The sequence below is a fragment of the Castor canadensis genome, chromosome 13, assembly GCF_047511655.1.
Source record: "Castor canadensis chromosome 13, mCasCan1.hap1v2, whole genome shotgun sequence".
In the NCBI taxonomy this organism is placed as follows: Eukaryota; Metazoa; Chordata; class Mammalia; order Rodentia; family Castoridae; genus Castor; species Castor canadensis.
In genome coordinates this window covers 106,560,418-106,587,417 of record NC_133398.1, presented here as the reverse complement: position 1 = coordinate 106,587,417, position 27,000 = coordinate 106,560,418, and the positions used below count along the sequence as shown (strand labels likewise).

At 43.9% G+C, this 27,000-nt stretch overlaps 1 protein-coding gene across 1 annotated transcript; it reads left to right on the top strand.

Annotated features, from left to right (window-relative positions):
• The first annotated feature begins 10,375 nt into the window (after positions 1-10,375).
• Nxnl2 (nucleoredoxin like 2) lies at positions 10,376-18,687 on the top strand. Its single transcript, XM_020183705.2, has 2 exons — positions 10,376-11,064; positions 18,127-18,687. Exons 1-2 carry the CDS (start codon positions 10,763-10,765, stop codon positions 18,293-18,295), a joined length of 471 nt encoding a protein of 156 aa, XP_020039294.1. The 5' UTR covers positions 10,376-10,762; the 3' UTR covers positions 18,296-18,687.
• The last annotated feature ends 8,313 nt before the right edge of the window (positions 18,688-27,000 follow it).

Below are 27,000 nucleotides of genomic sequence, written 5' to 3'. Positions count from 1 at the left end.
TCAGGACAGTGTCACAGAAGGAGGAGAGGCCTCTCAGGGTCAACAGCCAGGGGTCTTGGTCAGCAGCAACAGAATGTCTTTCTTCAAGTCAAACAGTTGTGTGTGTGTATATGTGCCTTTGTATATGTGTATGTGTGTCTCTGTATGTGTGTGCACTCATGCACATGCATATCTTAGAAAGCTTTTTGAACCAGCTCCAGAAACAGGCACAACCTAGAGGTGAACCTGCCCTGAGCTTTCTCTGGAAGGCACCACCCCTGTCCTTTCCACTGCAAGCAACTCTTCCTTGTTAGAGAGAGAAGCCCCTTACAGCTGGGGTGGAGCAACCGAGGCCTCCATGGGCAGGCAAAGCCTCAGCCCCAGAGAGGTCACTTGTGGGGGTTGGGTTGTGGGACACCTGTGTGTATCTCTGTCACTGCCCTCCCCCAACAATAGATGTCTGCTAAAGTCAGAACTGAATTTAAAATCCTGTTAGGATTATTGGGGTGGTTGCAGGTTTCTGACTTGGTGACTTGCTGGTGAGGCACATCAGATGATATAGCAGCACCATGTCACACGCTTTGTTCTGAGACTGAAGATCTGGGTGTCGGTGGCTTGCTGCTTTCCTCACTAGGACTGGTTGATGGGGTGAATTAGTTTTGTGGAATGAGATAAAGTCTAGGTCTGTCTGTCTTTGAATGCAAGAAAAACAAAAAACAAAAAACAAGGCCCCTGGGCACCTGACCAAGTGCTAGAAAATATGTGACCTACAGGATGCATCTTTCAGGTACCTTGTGAGGTGTTTCTGAAAATTTGCATTGCATTTTACCCCCAGGAGAGTGGGTGGCTTTTGTATGATGAGTTAAAGTACAGTGAACAGTCCTGGCTTGCTCCATTGCTTTCCTGCTGGCTCTCTTGTGTCACCAAGCATCCCTGTCAGCTGCACCTCCAGCTCCCCACAAACCTCACTCCTTGGAACTGCCTTCTCACGGGGGTCTGACAGCCCTGCCTTCCTGTACTGCACAGTGTATACCCTAGGACAGGCTGTGGGGCTGGGTGCCTATAGCCAATGCCCATCACCCTCTTCTAGCGCCTTCCCACTGATACTGTTTTATGTCTGTCACTTCCAACATTGGAGGTAAAAGCAGGTACACTGTGACTTGTCACTTTCCACCTGGGTAGCTGACTAGCCTTGGCTCCATAAACATTTGTGAGATGAAAGAGGGCATGAATAAATGAGGGTGTGAATGAATGTGGGCATTTATTTGCTCACTGAGGTCACATTTCTTAAAATGATAACCAAAGCTCTTCTGAAATCCAAATAGTGGTTGATAATTTTTAAGCTTCAGGGGAAGATTTCAGATCATTAAAAGCATTTCGGTTCTCTCCCTGGGGAGCTGAGCAGAATTTCTAGGACAGGGTTGGGCAGGATTTGCTGGTGGGGACAGAGGGCTCTGTTCTTCTGGGAGGCTGGGAGACATACATGTAACTACACTAAGTCTCAAAGTAACTACACCACTCCACCTGACTCGGAGAGGTCCTGGAGACAATGAGGCCCCACAAAGTCATGTACAGAGAAGTCTCTAAGGAAAGAAGAGTTAGAGGGAGAACTCACCACTCGCCATGTTGGCAGGTTACAGCTTTTCTTTTGCCTTTTTTCTGTACTGGCTGTCCCTCTGGTGCTGTTTAGGTATCAGATCTCTTGAAATGAAAAGGCAAGAATGGACACTGAGCCATGGGAGGAAGTAGGAACTCCCTTGGCCAAAGAACAGCACAGCACCAAAGTCTCTGCATGGGGTTCCTGGCAGGTGGTGCCAATGTGGGCAGGTGCTAGGTCCTGGCTCCTCTTGACCACACCTGAGGTTCTGGGTGAGTCTCTGTGTGTCTCATCTTCCCATTCTGAGAAATGGGAGTGACCCCAGTCACTCACAAAGGCCACTTTCCAGAGCAGGAATTTCAGCAGTGGAGAACAAGGATACTGGCTTTAGGTGGGCCTAGAAAATAGCATGGGAAATCAGAAAACCCAGTTGAAGCCCAGAAAAAAATGGATTGGCCGTGCTCAGCAGAACTTGCAAATGTTGACACAGTTCATTATGCAACATGAAACATGCAACAAATCACAACAGTTAATGTCACCAACCGTGTGTCAGGAGAAGTCTTTGTTGTTGGCTTTTTTTTGGGGGGGGTAGCAGTGCCAGGGTTTGAACTCAGGGCCTCATGTTTGCTAGGCAGGCACTCCAACTCTTGAACTATGCACCCAGCCCTCAGGAGAAATCTTTATGCATCGGGAATGTGGCAGGTTCATGGTCCTGGGTGTAAGCTTATCAAAAGTCTAATTTTTGCTTGAAAGAGTGAATGGTATCACAGGCAACAAACATCAACCATTTTTCTTGAATGGTATATTCACGTTGTTGATTTCCGAGACAATGTCTACCACATACCCAAGCCTAAATTTTCATAGTTCATCTACAATTGTTCTTTCAAGAAGAAAATGATGTCCCACAAAAAGAGTGGCAAATTCAACTGACGACTCAAAAAACTGCTGGAGTGTGTATAACCAGAGTCCTGGGGCAGATGCCAGACTATTGGGGTTCTAATGTCAGGTCCAGTCACTCGCCCCAAAGAAAGCAAACAAAAGTAATGGTGAAAAGGCAGAAAGGGTTTTAGCGAAAATAACCATGTTGGGAAGACAAACAAGATTAAGCTTTTTAGCCCATTTTGCTGTGCTGACACGGACCTTAAACGCACGCTTTTAAATATAGGAAGAATTGGGGTTGGGGGTGATGATTATGCATAATTTATCAGTGTTGGTCAAAACTGTGGTCTGGTTAGTCATTATCTCAGTTCTGATTTTGTAAAAAGATCCAAAGAAGGCCTTATTGCTTGTGGGGACAATCCGGTTCCCATGAGATGATTGTTCCTGTGTGGGGATGATCTCATGGGGTGATCTATTTGCCAGGCTCTGTCATTTCTGCAATCCAAGGTACTGCAGGTTTAGGACATGACTGAGACTTCCACGTGCCTTTTTTTTGGTTGAGGGAGGAGGATTGGAACAGGATGTTGTAAGAGCTGACAGTGAGATGCCTCAGTTACTCTTATCATTGTGTCTTTTGCCTTGAAGGAGATGAGATAGGCTAGCGGACTAACTCCTCCAAATTCATATGTCTATTCTCTGCCCCCTTTAGGGAGGGGAATAAGGTTAAATGAGGTTATAAGGGTGGAGTCTTGATCTGCTAGCTTTGGTATCTTTATAAGGGAGGACAGTACAGCTCTCTCCATCAGATGAAGAAGGCTACCTCTCACCCCTGCCTGCAACTCCTTCTCTACCTAAAATGTATATCAGTACCCCAAAGATGATCTTATGGTCACTCAGTCCCTTTGTCTTCCCATACGGCTGCATTGAATTAAATATCTTTTCTCCTGTTGTTCACCATTGCTCCTCTCTATAGTCGGCACATTGGGACACATGGCTGAGACTAGTCTGGTTGGGACTTCCAGAGTTGGGGCTTTTCACCTAAAATTCTGGTTTCACTGTCATCTTTTCTCTATGACCATACGTTTTTTTTAATTTTTGTTTTTGGTGGTACTGGGATTTGAACTCAGGGCCTTGGGCATGCTAGGCAGGTGCTCTACCACTTGAGCCACACCCCTCAGCTCTTATTTGCTTGAGTTATTTTTAGGATAGGGTCTGGCATTTTTGTTCAGGGCTGGCATTAGACAGGAATCCTCTTATCTATGCCTCCTGCATAGCTGTTATTACAGGTTCAAGTCACCACACCTGGCTTATTTGTGGAGCTGTGGGTCTAGCTAACGTTTTGCCTAGGCTGACTTCAGACCATGCTCCTCCTCCTGAGTAGCTGGGATTATAGACATGAGCCACTGAGCCTGGTCCACGCACATACTTCCTGCTCAAATCCATCCAGTGGAAGAAATCCAGTTGCTTCCAGGATCATCTTAAAGCATCCACAGGAAGAAGCTGATCGTGGTGACTGGCTTGAGGACCCACAGTTCACCACTGACAAATTTCAAATTCTGATGGTCACTTTCTGTGTCCTTTCCCTGAGTTGGACCAACTAATCTGAAAATAAGTCACAAAGACCTCACAAATACTAGGAACAAATACTGAATCAATTCAGGAAAATAAGTAACTCAAGCATAAATATTTAAAACCAGGAAATTCAGAATGTTATATTTGCACACTAGGATGTCTAATTTGTTTGCCATGCTGATCAGGGCAAAAAAATTTCCATAATTATATTTGTATATTCATAAGTGTTGCTAGAAAGAAATGGATCACCATAATCATCTCATATACATCCTGTTGGTAAAAGGAAAATGTTGATTTCATGTCTAGCAGCCAAAGGCCACATGTTCCTCCTTTGTCATAGAGAAGCACTGCACTGGGTGTCAACAAAGAGCAGGAGAGGGGAACCGATCCAAGAACTTACCAAACACCCACAGTTTGGAAACCTTTTCTAACAAAGCAGGCAGAGCCAGGTCACAATGTCGAATGTTACTGGAATCCAAGACTAATGCTGCTTGCCACTCTATGAAAGAACCAGGAGGCAAGAATTGGTGGAAGGAAATGGATTTATTCAAGACCGGCTTTAAGGAAAATAGAGGTGACATCTCTGTCTCAAACTTCCACATTCAGGGGCTTAGGTATGTTGAACGCTTTATGGGACACAATGGGTGACAGTGAGACAATGGAAGGGACGTCCTGACACTGGTCAGATTCTTTCTCTCTAGAATACCTTCACTGAAAGTTAATTAGAACATGGGACCTTGACCTCCTGGAGCCAGCACCTGCATTTTCTTTTCAGACAAATACATTACTGTTCTGCAAGTCAACTCATGTGGACTGAAGAGAGCAGGAGGCATTACAGATGCCTCTCTTTAGACCATGGGAAAGGAGTAGGTCCCTAAAAGATTAGGGAAAAGATTAGAGAGAGATGGCACTTGCCACAGCTTCTTCCCACTCTGTCACATTGCATCACAATAGACCAACAGAGAAACCATGCCATTTTCCTGGCAAAGCACTATTCAGATGACTTACTTGTTTCTCATACAGCCTCTAAGCACTAGGAAGACATCAGAAGTCCACCTTCCGCCTACTGTTGCAGTATTTCTTCCTGAGGGTCTGTGAAGACCTATCTGCCTAGGCAACCACTAGCAGCTCTGGAAGCATTCTACCTTTCAGTCCATGTCATCACTAGAACCCAAAAGAGAAATAAAACTGGGATCTAGTCCAAGGCAATAAAGACAGACTTTATCCTGTACTATCGCAATGGAGGAGGGAGCTGCGCCCAATTCTGAATAAAAAGATCAGTGGGATTTATAGCCAAAGAGTAGGGTGAGGTGTGGGGGCAGATAAGTAGGTAGAAAATAAGCAAGAGTGGACATCGAGTGTTCATGCTAAACCACTTAAAAGGATTCTTGCTAAGTCAGGAAAATCAATAGATACCAGGGTGTGGAGGTGGAGGATGATTTAGCAGGATTCTTTGATGAGACTGGTTTAGGCAGGCCCAGGACAGGGACCAAGGTTGGTCTACTTGAAAAGAAGACTGAAGGGTTTATCTAAAGTCTGGTCAGGGAGTGAGTGTTACTCGTAAGTATAACCATACAGGAGGAAATGCAAGAAAAGATCTAGCTAAGACTGGGTCCTAATGGTTTCAGTGGCCCCCCAAGGCTTCAGGTGTTTTCTTCTCCATGGTGAGATATTAAGAGAGCAGAAACTTAATTTGACCATGGTGTTTAGAGTAAGGCCTTTGAGAGATGACTAGTATTAGAAAAAGTCATCAGGGGAAGCCCCTGTGATTGAATCCTGGTGGCTTTATACGAAGAGGAGACCAGAAGAGAGAGACACACATGCACACTCCCTGTCTCTTTCCATGTCGATGCCCTGCAGTGCCTTGGGACCTCATGAGCAAGAAGGTCATCACAAGATATAGGTCCTCATTGCACCTTAGAACTGTGAACTAAAATTATTTTCTTTATGACTTAGCCAGTCTGTTACTGTGTTATTGGCAATGGAAAATGGATCAAGACAGTGAGAAATATATGACAGGGTGGAGTGTAAGTCGCAAGCTATTATTAAAGTCACAGTGAAGCCAGTGATGGGTTAACTCATTCCCTAGCATGAACAAGTCTGTTTGTCACTGTTTGTGTTGTGCCTCACTTCTCTATGCCTCACTCTCCAAATAATTAACTCACAGTTCATTTTACCTGAAAAAAAAAAATAAAGAAAAACATGAAAGAACACTAGTCATATGAACTTCTAATCAGGAATCTTTCTTTAGATTTACAGGAACACCTGGTGATCTGTGGACAACATTGAAACCATGTCAAGAGAACTGATTACTGAAAGAATTAATGTCCATTCTGGTATGCACTTGACTATGGCTAAAATCAGACTCAGAAACCCCATGACCCTGGCAAGATGGAATCTGGGTGAAAGCCCTTCATCTTCCACCCATCAACTTGTTGCCAGTGCAGCAATTTGTTCTCTTGTCACTCTGTCTCGAGTTATTGGCTTTGTCAGGTGGCAGGTGGCAGTGGAGCAGGACCTTTCATGGTTACAATAGCAGGGATGAGGGGAGAGGAGTCGAGGGAGGTGGGGGCAGCTCATGCCAGCATCTGAGCAGGGCTTGCTGCCATTTCCTGTGATTGTCTAGGGTAAGTAAAGCTGGCTCCACATGACCATTCTCGGCCATGTCTGGCTGCCCTGGAAGGAAGTTTGGTGCGAACTGACTCCCATTTCCACCATAACTGAGAGATCATCTATAACCACAGCAGTCCCATCACTCACCCCAGAGACAGCAAACAAAAGTAATAGTGAAAAGGCAGGACAGGATTTTATCAACATAGCCTTGTCAGGACGACATGTGATTAAGCATCTCAGCCTCTTTGGGGTGCTGACATGAAGTTTAAAATAGAGAAAGAATGGGGGAAAAAGGAGCCAGACGTATGCACAATTAAGTGGTTTTGACCAAACTGTGATCATTGTCTTAGTTCTGGTTTTGAAAAAAGGTCCAAAAAAGTCCTTTTTACTTGAGGGGACAATCCAGTTCCCATGGGATGATTGCACCTGTTTAGGAGTGATATCATTATAAGGTGATCTGTCTGCCAGGCTCTGCTGTTCCTGGAATCCAAGGTGACTGCAGGTTTGGGACAGTGAATGGAGATTTCCTGGTGCCTTTTGTGGGTCTGGAACAGGACATTGTAAAAGCTAAGAGCGAGATGCCTCAGTTACTCTTACCCTTGTGCCTTCAGCCATGAAGGGGGATGAGATAGGTTATATATCACTGTTCTGTTTGTTTGTTTTTGTTTTTGCTGTTTGGCAGCCCTGGTATCACTGGTTTTTAAGACAGATACTCCTTGAGTGATTAACATGCCTAAGTGCAGAGTTAAGCAGGAGTGTGACCCAAAGTTTTAAGACAAATGAGACCAATGCAAAATGAAGGGAGGGATACCAGGCTTTTCTCCTGCTTTTAGAGAGGAGTCAGTGCTTTTCAGAAAAAGCAATTTCTTCCCTCCCTTTCCCCTTTCAGTACTGGGGTGCACCTGCTAGGCAAGCACTCTGCCACTTGAGTCACACCTCCAGTCCTTTTTGCTTTATGACTTTCCAGATAGGGTCTCGCATATGGGAAGGACCCGAATGAGCTAGCATAGGGCTGCACTTACATCCCTGGGAAAAATGAGGCAGAGGGATCCTGTTGAACATTCCTTTGGATGACTAGTCCCCTTTGTTCTAGGCACTTGGTACAGCCCACTCATTCATGTTGCTATATTTTTTTGACCGTTATTAGCTTGCCCAAAGACATTAAATCTGAGAAGGTGGTTAATTTTGGTCCTTGTAGCATAGGTGTCTGCTTATTATGACTTTTAATGACTACCCTTCAGATTAAAGGGGGGTAGTAGACCAGGCAGTTTTCTTGAAGCTATGTGTGCTTGATCCCAAGGGCACAACAATCACCTGAAGCAAGGACAAAGGTGAGGAGGGAAGAGCATCTTTTTACTGTCTATTATTGCTCAGTGAAGGAGTAGGAAACTTAAAGAAAATGGCGTTTGTGCACTTCTAATCAGGTTATACATTAGCGCAAGATTTATTTCTAAATTCCTGCTTTCTGCCTTTCATGTCTGTGTCCCTGCCTCAAAACCAAGGGGTCCAACTGAGTTCTCCTGACTCTCTCTGCATTCATGTGACCGGGACTTTTGACTTGCACACATATAAAGGGTCACACCAGCCAGTCCAAGGAGAATGTCTGGGGGAGTGTGTTGGCTGACTGTTCCCTAAAGATCACACCTTCTGGGAGGTGGCTTCACCATGGTCCCTGGGTGAGTCACTTTTTCCAGAAATGGAGATCTGCACCTCTCCTATAGCACATCAAGGGCAAGCAATATTCGTAAAAGTGATGGGGAATTTTCTGGGATGAGTGGTCCTGTCAACTAAAAGGACTGCTTTCTAATTTGGTTCACTGTCACGTTCAAAAATTAAAAGCCAGGCTGAGTGTATAAACTCAGTGATAGTGCACTTGCCTATCAGGTGGGAGGCCCTGGGCTTAATCCCCAGCACTAGGCAAAAAAAAAAACCCAAACATATACAGTCTGAATGATATTTAAAGTTTAGCTGCATTTCATTACTTGCATTTCTGAATTAAAAATATTTTTTATCTTTAATTGATACAACGATTTGATATATAGACTACAGTGTGACATTTCAATACATGCATATAATCAGAACAGGGTAACTTATATCTACCACCTGAAATGTGTATCAGTTCTTTGGCTGAGAGCATCCAAAAATGTTCTCTACTGGCTATTTTGAATTGTCCAATTAATTGTTGTCAATGATAGCCTACTGTGCTATAGAAAATCAGAAGTTATTCCTTCTAAACAACTGCACCCTGTGCCTGGTGTCCATCTCCCCACACCCCAAGAAAAAAAATCCCTGAATTTCAACAAAAGTCAACAACTCAGAATACAAGACTTAAACTTCTGACAGCTCCTCTCAATTTCCACTTTGTCTATGCATTTCCTAATTTTCCAAGAGGATAAAGAATGCAGGTGCTGGCAGCCTGCTCCACAAAGTGCATCAGTCATCCTCGGTTTCCTCTTAGCTTTCCCTGTGTAGGTGCATTTGCACAGCCCATCGGACTGGTTGGTTGAGCCGGGGAGAACAATCTTTGCCTATTCTGCCTCAATTACTGGCGAAACAGGAGGGAGCCTGCGACCAGGAAACTCAACTCTCACCTTCCTGGACTTCTGTGACCCCTGGATTTTAACTTGTGCTCCTCCCTATAGCTCTTCTCTTTTTTGTTATAGCATGTACAAATACCTTCCTTATTTCTTTATTTTTTATTCTCCTCCATGGAAAGTAAGCTGGAGGCCTGGGACAGGTCAGGATTCTTGGAAGCAGTGAGCTTCCAAGTCTGGGCGGATGGATCCTGTTGTAGGGGAGGAGGGACTTTCACGGAACTTTCTCAGGTTCCACAGTGGGTCCATTAAATTAAGGGATACCTGGCAGATTCATAGGACAAAGGGCATGCAGGTTTAGTAACTTAATATTACTTGCATGAAGGCATCACGGGAAAAAAAAAGCGATGAGATTAGAGAGTTTATACCGTCTTAATAGGGGGAGAAGGGGACGTAGTCCCTTTATTGGAGATGGATACGGGTTCCTTAGAGGAGTAGGTGAGGGAGATGTGAGAGGTTGTGACAAAGTGTGTCCAGAGCGGCGTCAGCTTGTCTTGACTGACCTGCGATGGGTCCATCTTCCCTGGCTAATGAAATTTCAGAGAGATTGTGATAATACAGTTAGGCAGCTGAAGACAGCACAGAGAAAACTTTCCCCGCACATTTGCTGTTTTCCAAGTGCCGTCACCTCAAAATAACCACCGTGCCATTCTGGCATCCTTCGTTGTTTCTAATTTTTAACATTTTGTTCAATGTATGCTTTGTTGCATTAATTTTGAATTTAAAAAACATTGTATTTATACATTATTTACCTCTTTGGGCGTGTCCTTACATGTTTCCCCCACACGATTTCCTCCTCCAGCCCGAGAGGAAGCTCACTACGGGCACCCCAGGGTCTACACAATGCCCGCTCTATTAATACTCTTGATCTGCAAATGCAACATTGAGAACCGCCCCCAGTTTTTTCCAGGACGCCAGGATATGGGTTGTCGGGGCAAACACCCAGAAAGAACAAAGCCCCGGTTCCCCCAGCACGTGTCCATGCCTGGTACAGACCTAACAGCTCTTCCTCTTCTTCCTCCTCCACCCTTCCGAAGCGATGGGCTGGTGCAAGAGCTCCAAGGTAGGGTTCAAGGGCACCGGGCGGGGCCCGCAAGGCTGAGAGAGCAGGGCTGCGGTGGGGCGGGAGGGTGCGGGAGGAGGTGGGTAGGACCCGAGGGTGCGCGCTGCCGCGGGTACTCGGTGGCGAAGGAAACCCAGAAAGTCACGGGGTGCGGGGGCGGGGCGCGACTGAGTGGAGCGCTCGAGGGTTGGAGGACGCGGGGTTGCCAGGGTGGCGCGGCTCTGGAGCGGGTCAGACACCTGGATTGTCGGGTGTCTGTGACCGTCCTTCCGGCGGCTGCGACACTGTTGCTTCAAGCAGGGGCGTGGCTCGGGCGAGGCCCCAGCTCCGGGCGCAGCTGGACGGGTCTTGCGCCCCGCGCTGCGGAGAGGGACGGAGCACTACAGCCGCTCACTGCCGCCGGCCAGCTGGTGACAGGCGTCCCGCAGGTGATCTTCGGTCACCAGGTGGCCTCCCTTCCGCGCCATGGTGGACGTGTTGGGCGGGCGGCGCCTGATGACCCGCGAGGGCAGGGCGGTGGAGGCCGATGTGGCGCTGCAGAACAAGGTGGTGGCTCTGTACTTTGCGGCGGGCCGGTGCGCGCCCAGTCGCGACTTCACGCCGCTGCTTTGCGAGTTCTACGCCGCGCTGGTGGGCGAAGCCAAGCGGCCCGCGCCCTTCGAGGTGGTCTTCGTGTCCGCGGACGGCAGCGCGCAGGAGATGCGGGACTTCATGCGCCAGATGCACGGCGCCTGGCTGGCGCTGCCCTTCCACGACCCCTACCGGCAGTGAGTGCGGGGCCTGGGGGCCCCAGATCCCACCTTCCTGCACCCTGGGGCTTTCGGATGTTCCTCTCTAACTCCTTTCCAGTCAGTGATCGGGAGGAGACGCAGAAAGACCCCCGCCCAGGGTCTGGGAGCAGGCCAGGGTGACAATCGTGCCCGCAGGACAGGGTAGGGGTGCGCTGGCGGGAGGGGGGGGGGATGGCCAAGGCTGGAGGAAGCTGGATGCTGGCCACGTTCGCGATTTCGCTTTTACCTGAAGTGATAGAATTTTGTAACTATAATGCGTTAGGTTCATGAACGTAAGTTTCATTGCTGTTAATATAGGAGGAGCCAGGTGGAGGCAGATTTGGAGCGACTGCAGTCTTCTCTCTGAAGGGATCCCCAGCTCGGCTGGATTTCCCAGAATCTGAGAAGGAATCGGAGTGGAGTTTCCTGCCTCCCTCGCTCTGGTTTTGGGCTCCGGGAGATGAGGGAGGGGGCGTATGGCTGGGTACTGATGGTCCAGTGTGGGATGTAAGAGTCCCGACTAGTTTTAAAGCACACGTCACAAAAGCGCATTGCGCAGCCCCTCACTCCACGTGCAGATGTGAAAGCGTGGGTGTTGCTTGAGGCTGGTCTCTTAGGTTTATCATTTAGTTGTGGTGTTACCCCCCAATTCTTTCTGGAAAACGAAAAATGAGGCTTACTTTGGGAAATTCCATAGAAGCTTAATGAACCGGAAGAAGTGCGATTATCTTCTTATACACACGCTCTGCTGTGGCGATTCCTAGCTTGGCCAGAAGCTGCTCAGTTGCAGAGGGATGGGCGGCGTCACTCACAGCAGGAGATAAAAGTCTTACAGATAAATCTAAATAACAGCTGATTAACCTTGCCAAAGTTAGGGAGTCACTTTCGGTGCTGCGTTTTAAAATAGGAGTTGCGTGGCAATCAAGTTTACATGCAGCTTTTGAAAGTACACACTTATTTTGAAAGTGAGGCACTGATGGTAGTTACTAGGCAAAGAACTCAGGCCCTGGGAGAGCCCAGTTCTGGGATTACCCATGGGGGATGGGAGGCAAGTTGTTTTATTGCCAAGCACAGTGACACACATTAAGTGTTTGTGGGGTTGATCTGATCCAGTAAAGGGCTCCTAGCAGTGTAGGCTGGTTGTGGACAGCACTCTGGTCTATTGTACCATTTTACAGAAATGCCACTGAGGCACAGCCTACTTCTTCTGGCTAGGGGGACCCTGGCCAGTGTTCTCCCCAGGGCCATGGGCCTTGATGCCCAGGGGAAGGGCATCATTTTAGCTGCATGCATAAATCTCTGTCCCCTGTTGATCTGGTCACAGCCAGTGCAGCCAATTGGAGGCAGATAAAGCACTGGGAGCCTGAGATGATGGTACTGTACTCTGGTCATCTCTGCCTGGCCGTCTGGTCATCTGGTGTTCACCCTTAGACTGACTGTTCTTTTGTGAACTTAGCTGTTTGTCCCACCCCTTTCTGGACTGAATGTTGTTAACTCTTCACTGCTGTATGTAAACTAGAAAGTAGATATTCTTGGGGCCTTGTTGGAGCTACACCCTAAATTCTGCTTATCCCACGCTGGGTTTATGAGCCAAAAAAAATGCATGAAGCGTTGAGGGGAAATTGTTAGATGTGCACCCCACTGGTACCTTGGAAGCTCCACTTGGTAGGTGAGTGGGGAAGGAAGCCTGTGCTGCCTTCCCTCAGAGCTAAAGCTTGTAATCTGCTATCCCCTGTATTTCTTGAGATCCATCTGAGCATAAGGGAGAAAGAGAGAAAAATTCTCCACTTCCAGGGAAATCACTTGTGGTGACCCTTCAGGTCACCCTGTATGGCTAGAAGCAGGTGATGACCTCAGTGCACCTATAGGCAGAAGAAGCTAACTGCCACTTCCTGGTCTCCCAGGTTGCTGTGCTCCCCATTGAGTTGGTGCTTGGTTCAAAGATAGTTATGGTCTGGCACTGCCTTGTTCCAACTCTCTGGGGGTTCCCTGATTCCTGTTGCTCACAGGACCAAGCCAGATGTGGTTTAGAATTTGGGACCCACTGTGTATGTGTTTAATAGATGGCTGGAGCAAGTAAGCAAGAGAAAGTGCTTTAGAGAGATTTGCCTGGCAACAGTCTTCAGCTGAAACTGGAGTCCGAAGTTGCCATAGCAACCCAGAAGCCCTTTTATCAGGGACAAGAATGTGGCTGGATTTGATGATGGGAGGGACAGACGTTGCAACAGCACACAGGACAACCACAAACGGGGCTCTTGGATTTTCCCTAAATGGTTAAAATGTTCCTGAGTAGCCGGTGCGGTGGCTTTCTGCTGTAATCCCAGCTACTCAGGAGGCAGAGATTGGGAGGATTGCGGTTTGAAGCCTGCTTAGGTAAATAGTTCACGAGACCCTCTCTTGAAAAAACCCTTCACAAAAAAAAAAAAAAAAACGCCGGTGGAGTGACTCACAGTGTAGATCGTGAGTTCAAACCCCAGTACCGAAAAAAAAAAAAAAAACAATGTTCCTGAGTTAAGACAATGACAATGAGCCCCCCTCCAAAGCCCCCCTCCAAAGCGCTTCTCTTCTCTGCGGACATAGCACGGTGTCCAGAGGGCTTAAGAGGATGTCAGGGGAAGGTGGCTGTTGGCCTCTCCCTTGCAGTTCCAAGGATGCATTTGTTTACAGGCAGAGTCTGCCAGGATGATGACTTGAGGGCTAACACTGGGCACCTCTGAAATTAAGGGAAAACAGGCAAATGACAACCTCAAGCCCCTCGTGTTCCTCAAAGCCCAGCTTGCCTTGCTTCCTCCTGCTCTCAGAACTTGATTTAGTGTTCACTGATTAGACGAACAGCCACAGTAACTCAAAGCACTTAACACTAGAGATTATAGATGCTCAGGCTACAGGCAATGACTGACTGGCAAATCTAGTCTCTCCTCATGGTGACAGAGTGGCTGCAGCATCTCACATGGTACATCCTCAGACTTTCCTCTTTTTCAGTACACAGGCAACTGCTCCATGTCCTGGTTAGCTACTCTAGTTAGGGATCTATTGACTGAGCAGTCAGCCCAGCTGTACTTGGAGGTAGGTTCTTCTCACCCAAGAAGAGCAGCTGGTGTTTATTGTATATTTATGTGGTAAACACCATTCTTGCTAAGTCGATTACGTATAAATCATTAATCCTAAGAACAGCCTTGGGAGGTGGGATCTGTTGTCCTGTAGTGCAGATGAGAAATCTGAGGTGCGAGGAGGCTAACTAGCTCTCTGAGTTCCCACGTCCTAGGAAATGGAGGTTTCCAGAGGAAAGTGCAGCAAACTCTGTCCTCAGCCTCCCTCAGCACTTCTTCTCTCTCCAGGCAGTGGGAAGCAGAAAGCCCTGTGAGACCCCAGCAGGGCAGGCTTTTAAACCCGATCTCTGCCAGGTGTCAGTGGCTCAAGCCTATAATCCTAGCTACTTGGGAGGCTAAGATGGGGAGGCTCTCAGTTTGAGGCCAGCCTGGGCAAATAGTTGGTGAGACCCCCCCGATCTCCAAAATAACCAGAGCAAAATGGACTGGAGCTGTGGCTCAAGTGGTAGAGCACCTGCTTTGCAAGTACAAAGCCCAGAGATCAAACCCCAGTCCTACCAAAAAAGCTCCTCCCCATTCTTCCCCCCCCCCAAAAAAAACCCCCAACTTGATCTCCTCCCTCCCAGGGTCAGGGTCAGGGAGACTGCAGTTCTAATGGATCTCTGGGTCATGCTGATGCTGCTATCTGGAGACTTCGAATGGTACTGCCATTCACCTGGGAACCTGTCAAGAATGCAGATGTTGGGTGGGCCCTGGATGCCTTTAGCGACTCTGGAGAAGATGCTGCTGTGGCAACCAGCAGCTGGATTCTCTTGCTGCCTCCTGCCCCCCAAAAGCTTGTCAGGGACTCCTCCTCATCTGGCAGATGGCTCCCGAGTCCCCGGGAGTACAGAGAGTCCCTCCAGGTTTTGCTGCAGCTGGACTGTTTGCTTCCTTTTCTGGAACGTGGTAGGTGCTGCCCTGTCCCACCCTGCCGCTCAGAGCACAGGCACTGAATAATTGATTTGCCAAAACTACCAAGGAATTTCAATTTGGCAACTGGCCACTTTGCTGTAGTCATTATGCAAAGTGCTCTTTGGGTCATTGCTCTTCATGTTTTGGTTTTAGGCTTTTGAGAAAAGTCACTTTCTTAGACATTTCAAATTTCAGGCATCGTATGGGATTCTTCAAACACTGGGGGAAAACATCTGTGCCATACCTTTCGTACCTGCTGCGTGGTTCCTAGGCCTGTGTAGGCTCTGTTTGGCTATTTCCCAGCTTCAGTTTGGTGGGCTGTGTTTGTGAAGGGTCCAGTGTCCTCAGACCTGCAGTTTGACCTGGGTTTGTATCAGTGGCTTTGGTTTGTCACCTCTATAGATGCAGGTTAGCACAGCAGTCTCCAGTTGTGTCTTTTTTTCTATGTGTGAGTTTTTTCTTTTTCTTTCTTTTTTTTGATGGTACTGCAGTCTGAATTCAGGGCTTCACACTTGCTAGGCAGTGCTCTACCTCTTGAGCATGCCTCTAGCCCTTTTTGATCTGGTTATTTTGGAGATAGGATCTTGCTTTTTGCTCAGGATGGCTTGGACCACGATTCTCTATAAGCTTCCTGCTGTAGTTGGGATGACAGGTGTACCACCATGCCCAGTTTCCACTCTCCCCCACTACCTTGCTCCTCTCCCCCCCCCCCACCCCAGGTGAAATGGAGTCTTCTTTTGTGACCTGGCTAGCCCTGAACCATGATTCTCCTGATTTTAGCCTCCCAAGCAGCTAGGATTACAGGTGTAAGCCACTGGAGCCTGGCTTGTATGATTATTTTTATAAGTTTACATCTTTCTTTCTTCCACTTTTCCTTTTCTCTCCTTGTGAAATGGACACCATGGAAAATGGTTTTCTGAGTGACTGAGGTGGAGGCTGTATGCACTGATTCTTTGGGAAACAGACTTGTTCTGTGGACAAGAGTCCTCCTTACAAGGTATCAAGGGTCAAGTCTACACTGGGCCTCTGTACTAGCTAGACCCACGTGATGCCTGATGCTCATGTGTCTCCTCCTTCTCTGTTGCTCAGTCTCACATTTTAGTGTTTCCAAAGTGGTTTTATTGGGGAGTGGGAGGGAGGTAGTACTGGGGTTTGAACTCAGGACCTACACCTCCAGCCACTCTACCAACTCTTTTTTTTTTTTTTTTTGTGATGGGGTTTTTCAAGATGGGGGTCTCGTGAACTATTTGCCTGGGCTGGCTTCGACTGGTGATCCTTCTGATCTCTGCATCCTGAATAGCTAGGATTGTAGGCATGAGCCACCAGCTCCTGGCATTAGGTTATAGCTTTCTAAGTGTGTTTGATTGTTTGGGGTTTGTAGTATGGTTATAACTCTTCTTGTCCAAGAGAAATTTGTTCTAGGATCTCCCATGGGTACCAAAATCCATGGAGTCTTATGTCCTTTATATAAAATGGGGTAGTGTTTATATATAACCTATGCATGCCCCCACGAATACTTTAAATCATCTCTAGATTACTTAAAACACCTATGAGGTAAATGCTATATAAAGAATTGTTATTCCATATTGTTTGGAGAAAAATGACAAGAACAAACAGTGTTCAGTACAGTTGTAATTTTTTTCTTCAGTATTTTCAGTCTGAGGTTGGTTGAATCCAAGGATATGGAATCCTTGGGTATGAGGCCTAATTGTACATTCATATTGTTCTAAGTATTTTATAATCTACCTGGCTATTTCACATATTACCTTCAGTTATTCAGTTTTTAAACTCATTCTTAAAAATGATTTCTTATTGGTTTCCAATTCTATTAATGAGGGTCTGATTAAGTCATCTGTGTACTATTGATCAACTGAAGTTTATTAAGATTCCTTTGTGACAGAGAACACGATGGTTTTGTCAGGGCTCCATCTGTGTTTGAAAACAAAGTATATTCTTGGTTGAGTTGGGGGGTGGAGTATGTACGTTTTCCTGCTTGAGTGAGAGTTTGTCTTTTGACCTGGGCTCTGGGAAGCAACCTTGGTGGGGATGTGGTCCAATCCTTAGGGCTACCCATGGAGGAAATCAGGTTACTGTCACCTGTGAGGTCCTGGGCACCTGGCTTGTAAACAAGAAAGGGATTGTCTCACTGCCCTGCCTGAGGGAGGTAATCCTCTGGAAGGTTACATGAAGGTCATGGGGAGCATTGTGAGCTGCAAGGCAGGTGCTACTTTCCCTAATCAGAACATGTGGATTGGTGGAGTGGTTCAAATGATAAGAGCCACCTGCCTAGCAAGCCTGAGGCACTGAGTTCAAACCCCAGTGCTGCCAAAAAAAAAAAAAAAAAAAAGGGAATCTGAGTTACAGCTACCTTTCATTTGGGTTGATTACAATAAGTCAATGCAGTCATTCTCATAGAGTTAAGCTACATAGTGGGAAGAGCGTCTAGAACATGCAACCATGAAAAGGCAGGTGGAGTCTGAAACATTTCTTCCACAACCATGTGTCTTGGTGCCTCACTGAATCTGCAAGGTGGAAAGTCTAACAAGGCTTTAACTATTTTTAGAACTCATGGACTTTTTAACTATCAGGTAACTTATAATTACCGGATAGTTTTCTTTTCCTGAGAGTAGGATATAAAAAAATTAACTAGGTTTATTTGTGGGTTTACAACTGCACTGTCCAATAGTGGAGCCCCCAGCCTCAAGTGGCTTCCTTCTCATTTAAGATAGCAGGGCTGGGAGTGTAGTTCTGTGGAGGTAGGTCACTTAACTGGCATGCTGGAGGCTCTGGGTTTGATCCCAAGTACCTCAACAACAACAGATGTTTAAATTAACAGTTAATTAAAATGAGAAATTCAGTTCCTGAGTACTTTGCTAACTTTTGAGTGCCCTGTGTGGCCACTGGCTCTAGTGCTGGGCAGGACAGAGTGAGGACACTTGTGTCACTGCAGACTTCTGTGGGTGAGGGGAGCTAGGACAGGCAGAGAAGGAGCCCACTGCCCAGCAGGTACCAGGCCTCTTGCTCCCTAACCGCGGTCCCCTCTTCTCTCCTACAGTGAGCTGAAGAAGAGGTACAACGTCACCGCCATCCCCAAGCTTGTGATCGTGAAGCAGAACGGGGAAGTCATCACCCACAGAGGGCGGAAGCAGATCCGGGAGCAGGGGCTGGCCTGCTTCCAGAGCTGGGTGGAGATGGCCGATGTCTTCCAGAATTTCTTGGACTGAGTGGGGAGGGACGGCGGGGGTACCAGGACGGGTGCCACGCCTGCTGACCAAACCCCAGGGGAAAGAGGAGCGGGATGATTGATGTCGTCCCCTTCTCTTCAGAGTCTCGTTTTATTCCACAGCAGAAGTGCTAATTGTGACAGAAAGTAAATGTGTCTCAGGAGAAAATGCCCTCACTGTTTGCAGGCTGTACCTTGTTTGTAGTTATTTTTGTTCTTTTCGTAACTTTATCCACCTGTGCCTAGTGAGGATCTGTGCATGTTCCCACTGAGCTATCAAAAATCTATGCAAAATGTTTACTTGTACAGGTCTCTTCAAGGAAAACGATCTACTTATTGATACATTTATTAATCAGGTTTGCAGACTGTGCTTTAATAAACAGATACCTACATCCTGAGCATTTCTGAGTTTTCATTCCAAATCAAGTGCCAGTAAAAGAAAACTAAGTCACTCAGTATACCATGATTCAAGTGTTTGTGAAAGGTGGCATTTTTTTTTAGATAGCGTCTTGAATTTTTGTCTAGGGCCTGCTTCAGACAATGATTCTCCTACCTATGCTTCCTGACTGGCTGTCACCTTGCCCAGCTTGTTAGTTGAGATGGGGTCTTGCTAACTTTTTGCCCCAGCTGGTATTGAACTGAAATCCTCCCTATCTCCACTTCCCAGGTAACTGAGGTTATAGGTATGAACTACTGCGCCCAGTTGTAGTAGTTTTAAAGTATGTGCCTTTTTGGATTGTGTTTCCTTCCCATTGTCTTCTTTTCTCAATACTTTTTTTTTTTTCCTGCACTGTGGTTTGAACTCAGGGCCTTGAGCCATTTGCCCATCTCAATACTTTTTATTTTTTGCAGTGTCAATTATTTCTTTTGTTGTGAAGGTCTCTTTCCTTCCTTCTTCCTTCCCTCCCTCCCTTCCTTTCTTTTCTTTTCCTTTTTTGGAATTGGGGATTGAACCCAGGGCCCAGCACCTGCTAGACAAGCACTGTTGCCACCACACCCCAAGCCCCTCAGTGTCAGACTGCATATACGATGATGATCTCATAGGATTATAATGGAACCAAAACAATTCCTATCACCCGGTGACATCTATCATGTTTGTACAACAAGGAAGTTTGCCAAGCAATGCATTTCTTAGTATGTGTCGCTATCATTAAGCAAAGGACCACGCTCACATCTTCAAGACCAAATCTCACATTTCCTAAAAGATGTCAGTCTATCCAGGTAAGCATAGCGCCCTGGTTTTACCAGTAAGAGGGAAGCTGTCCATGATTCAGGTGGTCAGCATTCCCCATAGCCTCTTGTCAGCCAGCCTCAGGGACAACATTAACTCAGTAATGTTCCTTTCAAACGCCATTCTGATCACATCTGTTGGAATTGTGACATACTGCAAACCCCCCATTAGCCCAGTTACCATCTTTGGATCTTGTTGGCTTGCTGGGTCCTTCAGCTGGGCATTTGGAGCAGAGGATGCAGGAAACCCAGCAAGTAAGCCACCAGCCCCCGGCTTAATAAGCTTTTTAATTGGATATAATCCCATTTGTCAATTCTTGCCCTTATTTTCTGAGCTCTTGAAGTCCAATTGAGAAACTCATGCTGGAGATGTGGCTCAAGTGGAGACTGCCTGCCTGGAGGAACTCATTGCATGCACCTAGATCTTCACTATATTTTCCTCTAGCAATTTCAAAGTTTTAGGTCTTACACCACAGTCTTTGAATCATTTTGAGTGATTTTTGTACAGGGTGAGAGATAAGGGTCTGGTTTATAAAGTCTTCTACCAGCACCATTTGTGGAAGAAGCTCTTTTTTCTCCAACATATGTTTTTGGCACCTTTGTTAAGAATCAGGTGTCTGTAGCTACATGGTTTTATTTCTGGGTTCTCTGTTCTACTCCATTGATCTGCAAGTCTGTTTTGTGACAGCATCATGCTGTTTTTTTTTTTTTTTTCCACTATGGCTGTGTAGTATAATTTGAAATCTGGAATTGTGATACCTCCAGTATTATTTATTTTGCTCAGGATTGTTTTGGCTATTTAGGGTCATTTGTGTTTCTGTATGAACATTAGGATTTTTTTTCTATTTCTGTGAAGAATGTCTTGGAATTTTACTGGGAATTACATTGAACATGTAGATTGCTTTAGGTAGCATAACCATTTTCACAATATTAATTCTACTAATCCATGAACATGGGAGGTCTTTTCATCTTCGTGTCCTTTTCAATTTCTTGTATTTTATAGTTTTCATTGTAGACATCTTTCACCTCCTGAATTTGGTTTATTCCTAGGTTTTTTTTTTTTTTTTGAGACTATTTGAATGGGATTATTTTCCTGTTTTCTTTCTCTGCGTATTTGTAATTGGTGTATAGACAAGCTACTAATTTTTTTTTTTTTTTTGCAAAGTAGCAGAGTTTTCTTGAGAGTGAGAGTGAAAGCAGGAAAGTACACTTCCTATGGAAGTGGAATGGGCTCAGAGAAAGTTGGATTAAGAGCAGCACCTGTAGCTCAAGAAGCTTGATTTTTGTATGTTGACTTTTATCTTCCTACTTTGCAAGTTATAAAAAAATGTGTTTATGAGATCTAAGAGTTTTCTAGTACTCTTCAGGGTCTTTAAGATTAGTGTCATATGATCCATAAATAGGGCTAATTTGACTTCTTTTCCTATTTGAATATCTTTTCTTCCCCTTGCTTTATTGCTGTAGTTAAGAATTCAAGCACTATACTACATAAAAGTGGAGAGATGGTGAGCACTTTGTCTCATTCCTGATTTTAGAGGAAATGGTTTTAGTTTTTCCTGATTTAATATAATGTGGGCTGTAGGTTTGTCATTTACAACATTTATGATGTTGGGGTATGGTCCTTTTATTCCTAGGTTCTTTAGGGCTTTTATCATGAAAGGATGCTGAATTTTGTCAAAGGCCTCTTCTGCATGTGTTGAGATGAACATGTAATTTGCTCCTGATTCTGTTTATGTGCTATATTATGTTTATTGATTTGTGTATGTTGGACCATCCTTGCATCCCTGAAATGAAACCAACCCGATCATGGCATATGATCTTTTTAATGTGATGTTGAATTAGGCTTGCAATTATTTTATTGAGGATTTTTATATTTATATTCATTGGGGAAATTGGTCTGTAATTTTCTTTTTTTTTTGTTTTGTCCTTATCTGGTTTTAATATCAGAGTAGTATTTGTTTCATAAAATAAGTTTGGTAATGTTCCTCCCCTTTCTATTTTACAGACTAGTTTGAGGAGCATTTGTGTTAGTTCTTCTTTAAAGGTCTGGCAGAATTCAGTGAATCCATCAGGTCCTGGACTTTTGTTTGTTGGAGACTATTACTGCTTCAATCTCATTGTTTGTTATGGTCCTGTTTAGTTTTTTTATATCCCTTGTTTCAATTTTTATAGGTCATATATGTCTTGAAATAGATCCGTTTCTTCTAGATTTTCCACTTACTGGAATAGAAGTGTTTAAAATATTCTGTAATGGTTCCCTGGGGTTCGGTGATAGCTATTGTAATATCCTCCCTTCATCTCTAATTTTATTAAATTGGGTCTTTGCTTTCTCTCACTTTCTCTTTCACACACACACACACACACACACACACACACACACACACTTGTGTGTTTTTTCTTTTTCTTTTTTTTTTTTGATAGTTTGGGTAACGGTTTGTCCATCTTGTATATCTTTTCAAAGAAACAACTCTACTTCATTAATTCTTTGTATTGTTCTTTTTGTCTACTTCACTAATTTCCATCTCATATTTATTAATTTTTTTCACCTACTAATTTTGAGTTTGGCCTGTTCTTGTTTTTCTAAGACCTTGAGGTTCATCATTAAGCTATTTCTTTGAGATCTCTCTTGATTTTTTTTTTTTTCTTTTTTTTGGTGGTACTGGGGTTTGAACTTAGGGCCTCGCACTTTCTAGGAATGTGCCCTACCACTTGAGCCAGCGCTTTTTTTGTGTGTTGTGTAATTTTTGGGATAAGGTCTTGCTTTTTTGCCCTGAATGGCTTTGAACCATGATCCTCCTGATCTCTGCCTCCTGAATAGCTAGGATTACAGGCACCAGTGTCTGACTTCTCTTGATTTTTTTTTTTTTAAATGCAGGCACTCATAACTATAAACTTTAATCTTAGAACTGTCTTTGTTATATTGCAAAGGTTTTGGCAAGTTGTGTTTTTCATTTTCATTTGATTCTAGAAATTTTAAATTTTTCTCAGATTTCTTCAATGACGCACTGATTATTCAAAAGTGTATTTTGTTTAATCTCCATGTGCTTGTGTGGTTTCTCTTGATTTCTAATTTTGTTCTGTTATGATCTGATAAGGTACAAGAAATCATTTCAATTACTTTTTGAAGAGTTTATGATCTATTTTGGAGAAAGGTCCATGGACTGCTGAAAAGAATGTGCATTCTGCAGCTGTCAGGTGGAATATTCTATAAATGTCTGTTAAGTCTATTTGATCTGTGATGCAGTTTAACTCTGAAGTTTGTTTTTTTTAAGTGCAAGTAATAGTAAAGTTTATTAGGAAAGGAATATACTTTCAGTAGACTGCAAGCAGGTCATCTCTAGAGAGAGAACATCGGTGGCAGGTTTTGGGCTGTTGGAGTGGCTCAAGTGGTGGAGCACTTGCTAGCAAGCACAACGCCTGGAATTCCTCAAAAAACAAAAAGACTTTTGTTGAAGCGGAAGGGGCTTGGAGCATTTTGGAGCATTAAGTCCCTCCCTACGACTAGCCCCTGAAGTTGAAGTCATGGTTATGGTGATGAGGCAAGGATAGGCCTATAGATTTACAAAATACAAAGTATTATTGGAGGATCAGTGTCGGGGGGGGGAGGGGCAAGTACCGTGACTGGCATGAAGGTGGCAAGAAGAAACACTTGGAACAGCCCAAGAAGCAGGCCAAGGAGATGGATGAGGAAGGCAAGGCTTTCAAGCAGAAACAAAAAGAGAAGCAGAAGAAACTCAAGGAGCTAAAAGCTAAGGCTGTAGGTAAGGGTGCCCTGGTCACCAATGGAATTACATCTGGCAAAAAGTAGGTCTGAGATGATGGTGACCTTGATTCCATTCCTAAACATCTAGATTCCCTGCCATAGCATCTTTTGCCACTTACAGCTAGAATGGTTGACTTAAAGTCTGTTATACGTTTAAGAATAAGCAAATTTTGTAAAATAAAAAAAGCATAGAAGAGTGGCTCATTGTGTCTAGTTTGTCAGCCACTGTTTCAGCCATTTGTACCTCAGCTGTGAATTTAAATCCAGCCTGGAATCTTGCTGAACTCTGCTCTTTGGTCTTTGTTGTCTCTGAATTCTGTGTGATCTTGAATTAAACCAACTCATTTGAAAAAAAAAACAAAACAAATAACACCAAGTATTATTGGACCACACCCCTGGGTCTGTTTTGTTAAGTAAAAGTCTGTTTCAGGAACTGATGTCGATCCACTTCAGGATGGGTGACTCATAAACATCTGTGACATCCTATGACCTTGGTGGTCTTTTTTTAATCTTAATGGAGTGCCAAGTATTCTCTGAGAGATCTTGAAGAATCCTCCATCTTAGGTTTCCTTAACATATCTCCATTCTCATGGTTAACTGCTACTTAACATTCCCCATTCAAGGACTAGAGACCCTAAAATTGTTTAGGGAATGGGAGGTAGAAGTCAGTCTTTGGCTACTTTCTGCTGGTATTGGGTGTAGGGCTAGGACAAGAGTCTCTTGTCCTTGCTCTTTGTTGATGGGGACAAATGGAATCTCTTGGAGATTATGACCATCAGTAGTTGTGCTCACAGGTTAGTAGAGCTAGCCCTTGAACTGTATAATTTGTAGCTTTATACTTTGAAGACAAGAGGAAACAAACTTGGTTAATAAGGAACAACAGAATCTCTCCTAGAACTATAGAAATGGTGAGTGATAGAAAGGTAAGGGTGCAAGTTCCTGTCTAATTAGAAAGTAGTCAGGTATTGGATGATCTATCTATCTGTTGATGAGAATGGGGTATTAAAGTCATCCACTATTGTTGTATCTGGGCCCATCTGTCTCTTATGTTCAGTTCTGTTTGTTTCATGAAATTGAATGCATCAACATTTGGTTCACATATATTTACAATTGCTTATTATCTTTTTTTTTTCAGGAGAGACAAATACACTTATAAACATCTCCTTTATTAATATGCAGTGACCTTTATTCCTTCTAACTAATTTAGTGTTGACATCTACTTTGTAAGTTATGAACATAGATATTCCTGCTTGCTTTTGGATTTCTTTTGCTTGGGATATTGTTTTATATACTTTCGCCTTGAGTCTTTTTTGTCTTTTCCAATGAGATGAATTTCTTGCAGGTAGCAAAATTTTTTTTTCTCTTTATTGGGGGGGGGCTTCTGCTTCACCAGCTGGATCTTGTTTTTTAATCCAATCAGGCAGTGAATCTTTTAATTGAAGAGTTAAGTCTGTTTACACTTAGGGTTATTATAGAGAGGTATGTACTGTTTTGTTCCTTCTTTCCTTCTTTCTTTCTTTTTTTTTTTAAACTCAGAGCTTCATGCCTGGAAAGAAGCCACTGTATTGCTTGACCCACAACTCCAGTCCATTTTGCTCTGGTTATTTTGGAGATGGTGTCTTGCAAATTAGTTGCCCAGGGTGGCCTCAAACTTCAATCCTCCCAATCTCATCCTCCCAGATAGCTAGGATTATAGGTGTGAGCCATCAGTACCTGACTTGTCCCTGCATCTTAGAGATTTGCTGGTTTGCTGAGTTAATAATGTTTGATACTTTCCTACTTCTCATTTGTTTATCTCTTCTTCTCTTGTTCTTTCCTGAGCTCTCATTATTGTTCAGATCTTTCTTCTTTCTTCCTTTAAGTATCTTCTGTCATGCAGGCCCAGTGATCATGATTTGCTTTATTTTTGTTCATCATGGAGGGTGGTTATTTCTCTTTTGATTTTGAAGGTCAACTTTGATGGATACAGGATTGTTGGTTGGAAGTTACTTTGTTTCAGGGCTTGAAATATATCAGTCTATGCTCTCCTGGCCTTTAGGTTTTCTTCTGAGAAGTCTGCTGTCATTTTAATAAGTTTTTTTTAAAGTTTTGAGAGCCTAATTTAATGTAAAACAATAAAATTAAAAAGGTAATGCCAATGACAATATATATATTTGTGTATATTATATATATGTATGTATAAGAAGAGTATTCATTATATATTTAAAACCTCTGAGTGAATTCAACTATGATATATTTTAAGAACTTTGTGAATGTCACAGTGTACCAAAGTATAACAATAATAAAAAATTCAAAACCTCTAAGGAACTCTTGCATTATGTGGCTTGTTGGTATGATTCTTGCTTAGGGTTAGAGATCAAATCCTGGATGATCCCAAGTTTTAATGCCTTCTTCCCTCTGGCTCTCACCACCAAGCTTAAAAGTAATTACAGCTGCCTTAAAAGTAAATTACTATACCTCTAGGTACAGATAATGTAGCTTCACTCTGCATCTTTGTTCTAGTTTTTGGCTTGAAATTTCTTCTAAATAAAATAGAGATGAGTATTTTTTGGATTTTGACGTTTCCATCCACTTTAAAGTGATTTTTGTCAAGACAGATGTTTCTTATCTTGCAGAAGATCCTACTCTTAATAGGTTTGCCTTTGTAAGTAGCTTGGCACTTCTATCTTGTATCTTTCAGTATTCTTTCTTCTGTACTCTTGGCATCTTTAGGTATGGATAGGTTTGTTCCTAGTCATGTCTACTTGGGTTCTAAATGCCTCATGTGCTTGAATGTCCATTTCTTTCTCATCTGGAAAATATTCTGCTATAATTTAATAACATTTTTGTCCATGTAGTCTGTATGTTAGCCCCTTTTATACCACATGAGTTTCTTACTCGTGTTCCAGATGTCTTGGATGTTATGGTCATGAATTGCTTATGTTTTCATTTACTGCTATCTGAGTATAGTAATCCCTTAACTTGGTCTTCAATCCCTGATACTCTTCCTTCTACTTCATCTACTCTATGGTGATGCTTTCTGTTGTGTCTTTTACTTATTGAACTTTTCATTTCCAAGTTTTCATTTTTCCTCCCAGAATATCTATCTCTTTGCTAAATTTTTTGTACAAGTTGTTAATTTTCCCATCCAGATCTTGTACTGATTTATTTACTCTATTCATCTGTTTATTTTAATCCTTTTTGAAGTTGTTCATCATTTTTTAAAATTAGACTTTTAAATTGTTTGGCACTTCACCCTTTTTGATATCTTTGGATTGAGCTATTGAAGAGTTATGAAATTTTGGAGGAGTAATGTTGCCTTGCTTTTTCATATTTATTGTGTCTCTAAAGTGTGATTTATTCATCTGTTGGATTGAATGTCTCTTCTAGGGTCTTCATAGAGAGCAGCTTTTCTTGAGTGCTCAATCCCCAGTACAACTCAGAGAAGAGAAGTCAAGCTGCTGTAACAGCAAGAACAGTCTTCAGAATGGTATTGTTTGTGAGCTAAGGCCAGGTTGGTCAAGGGGCACTAGTCAGCTTCAGAGTTGCATTCACTTTAGAAACATTCCTTTGTGTACCCAGAGGTACTGCTGGCCCCAACAAACTTTGTGGCCCATAGGCTGGGCAGGTTTTCAACTTGCTCCACACCCTCTCCTCCCTGGTTTGTCCATGAAGGAACAGCCAATTTCCAAGCCTAAGGGTGTCCTCTAAGTGTGTCAGAAACAGACAACTGA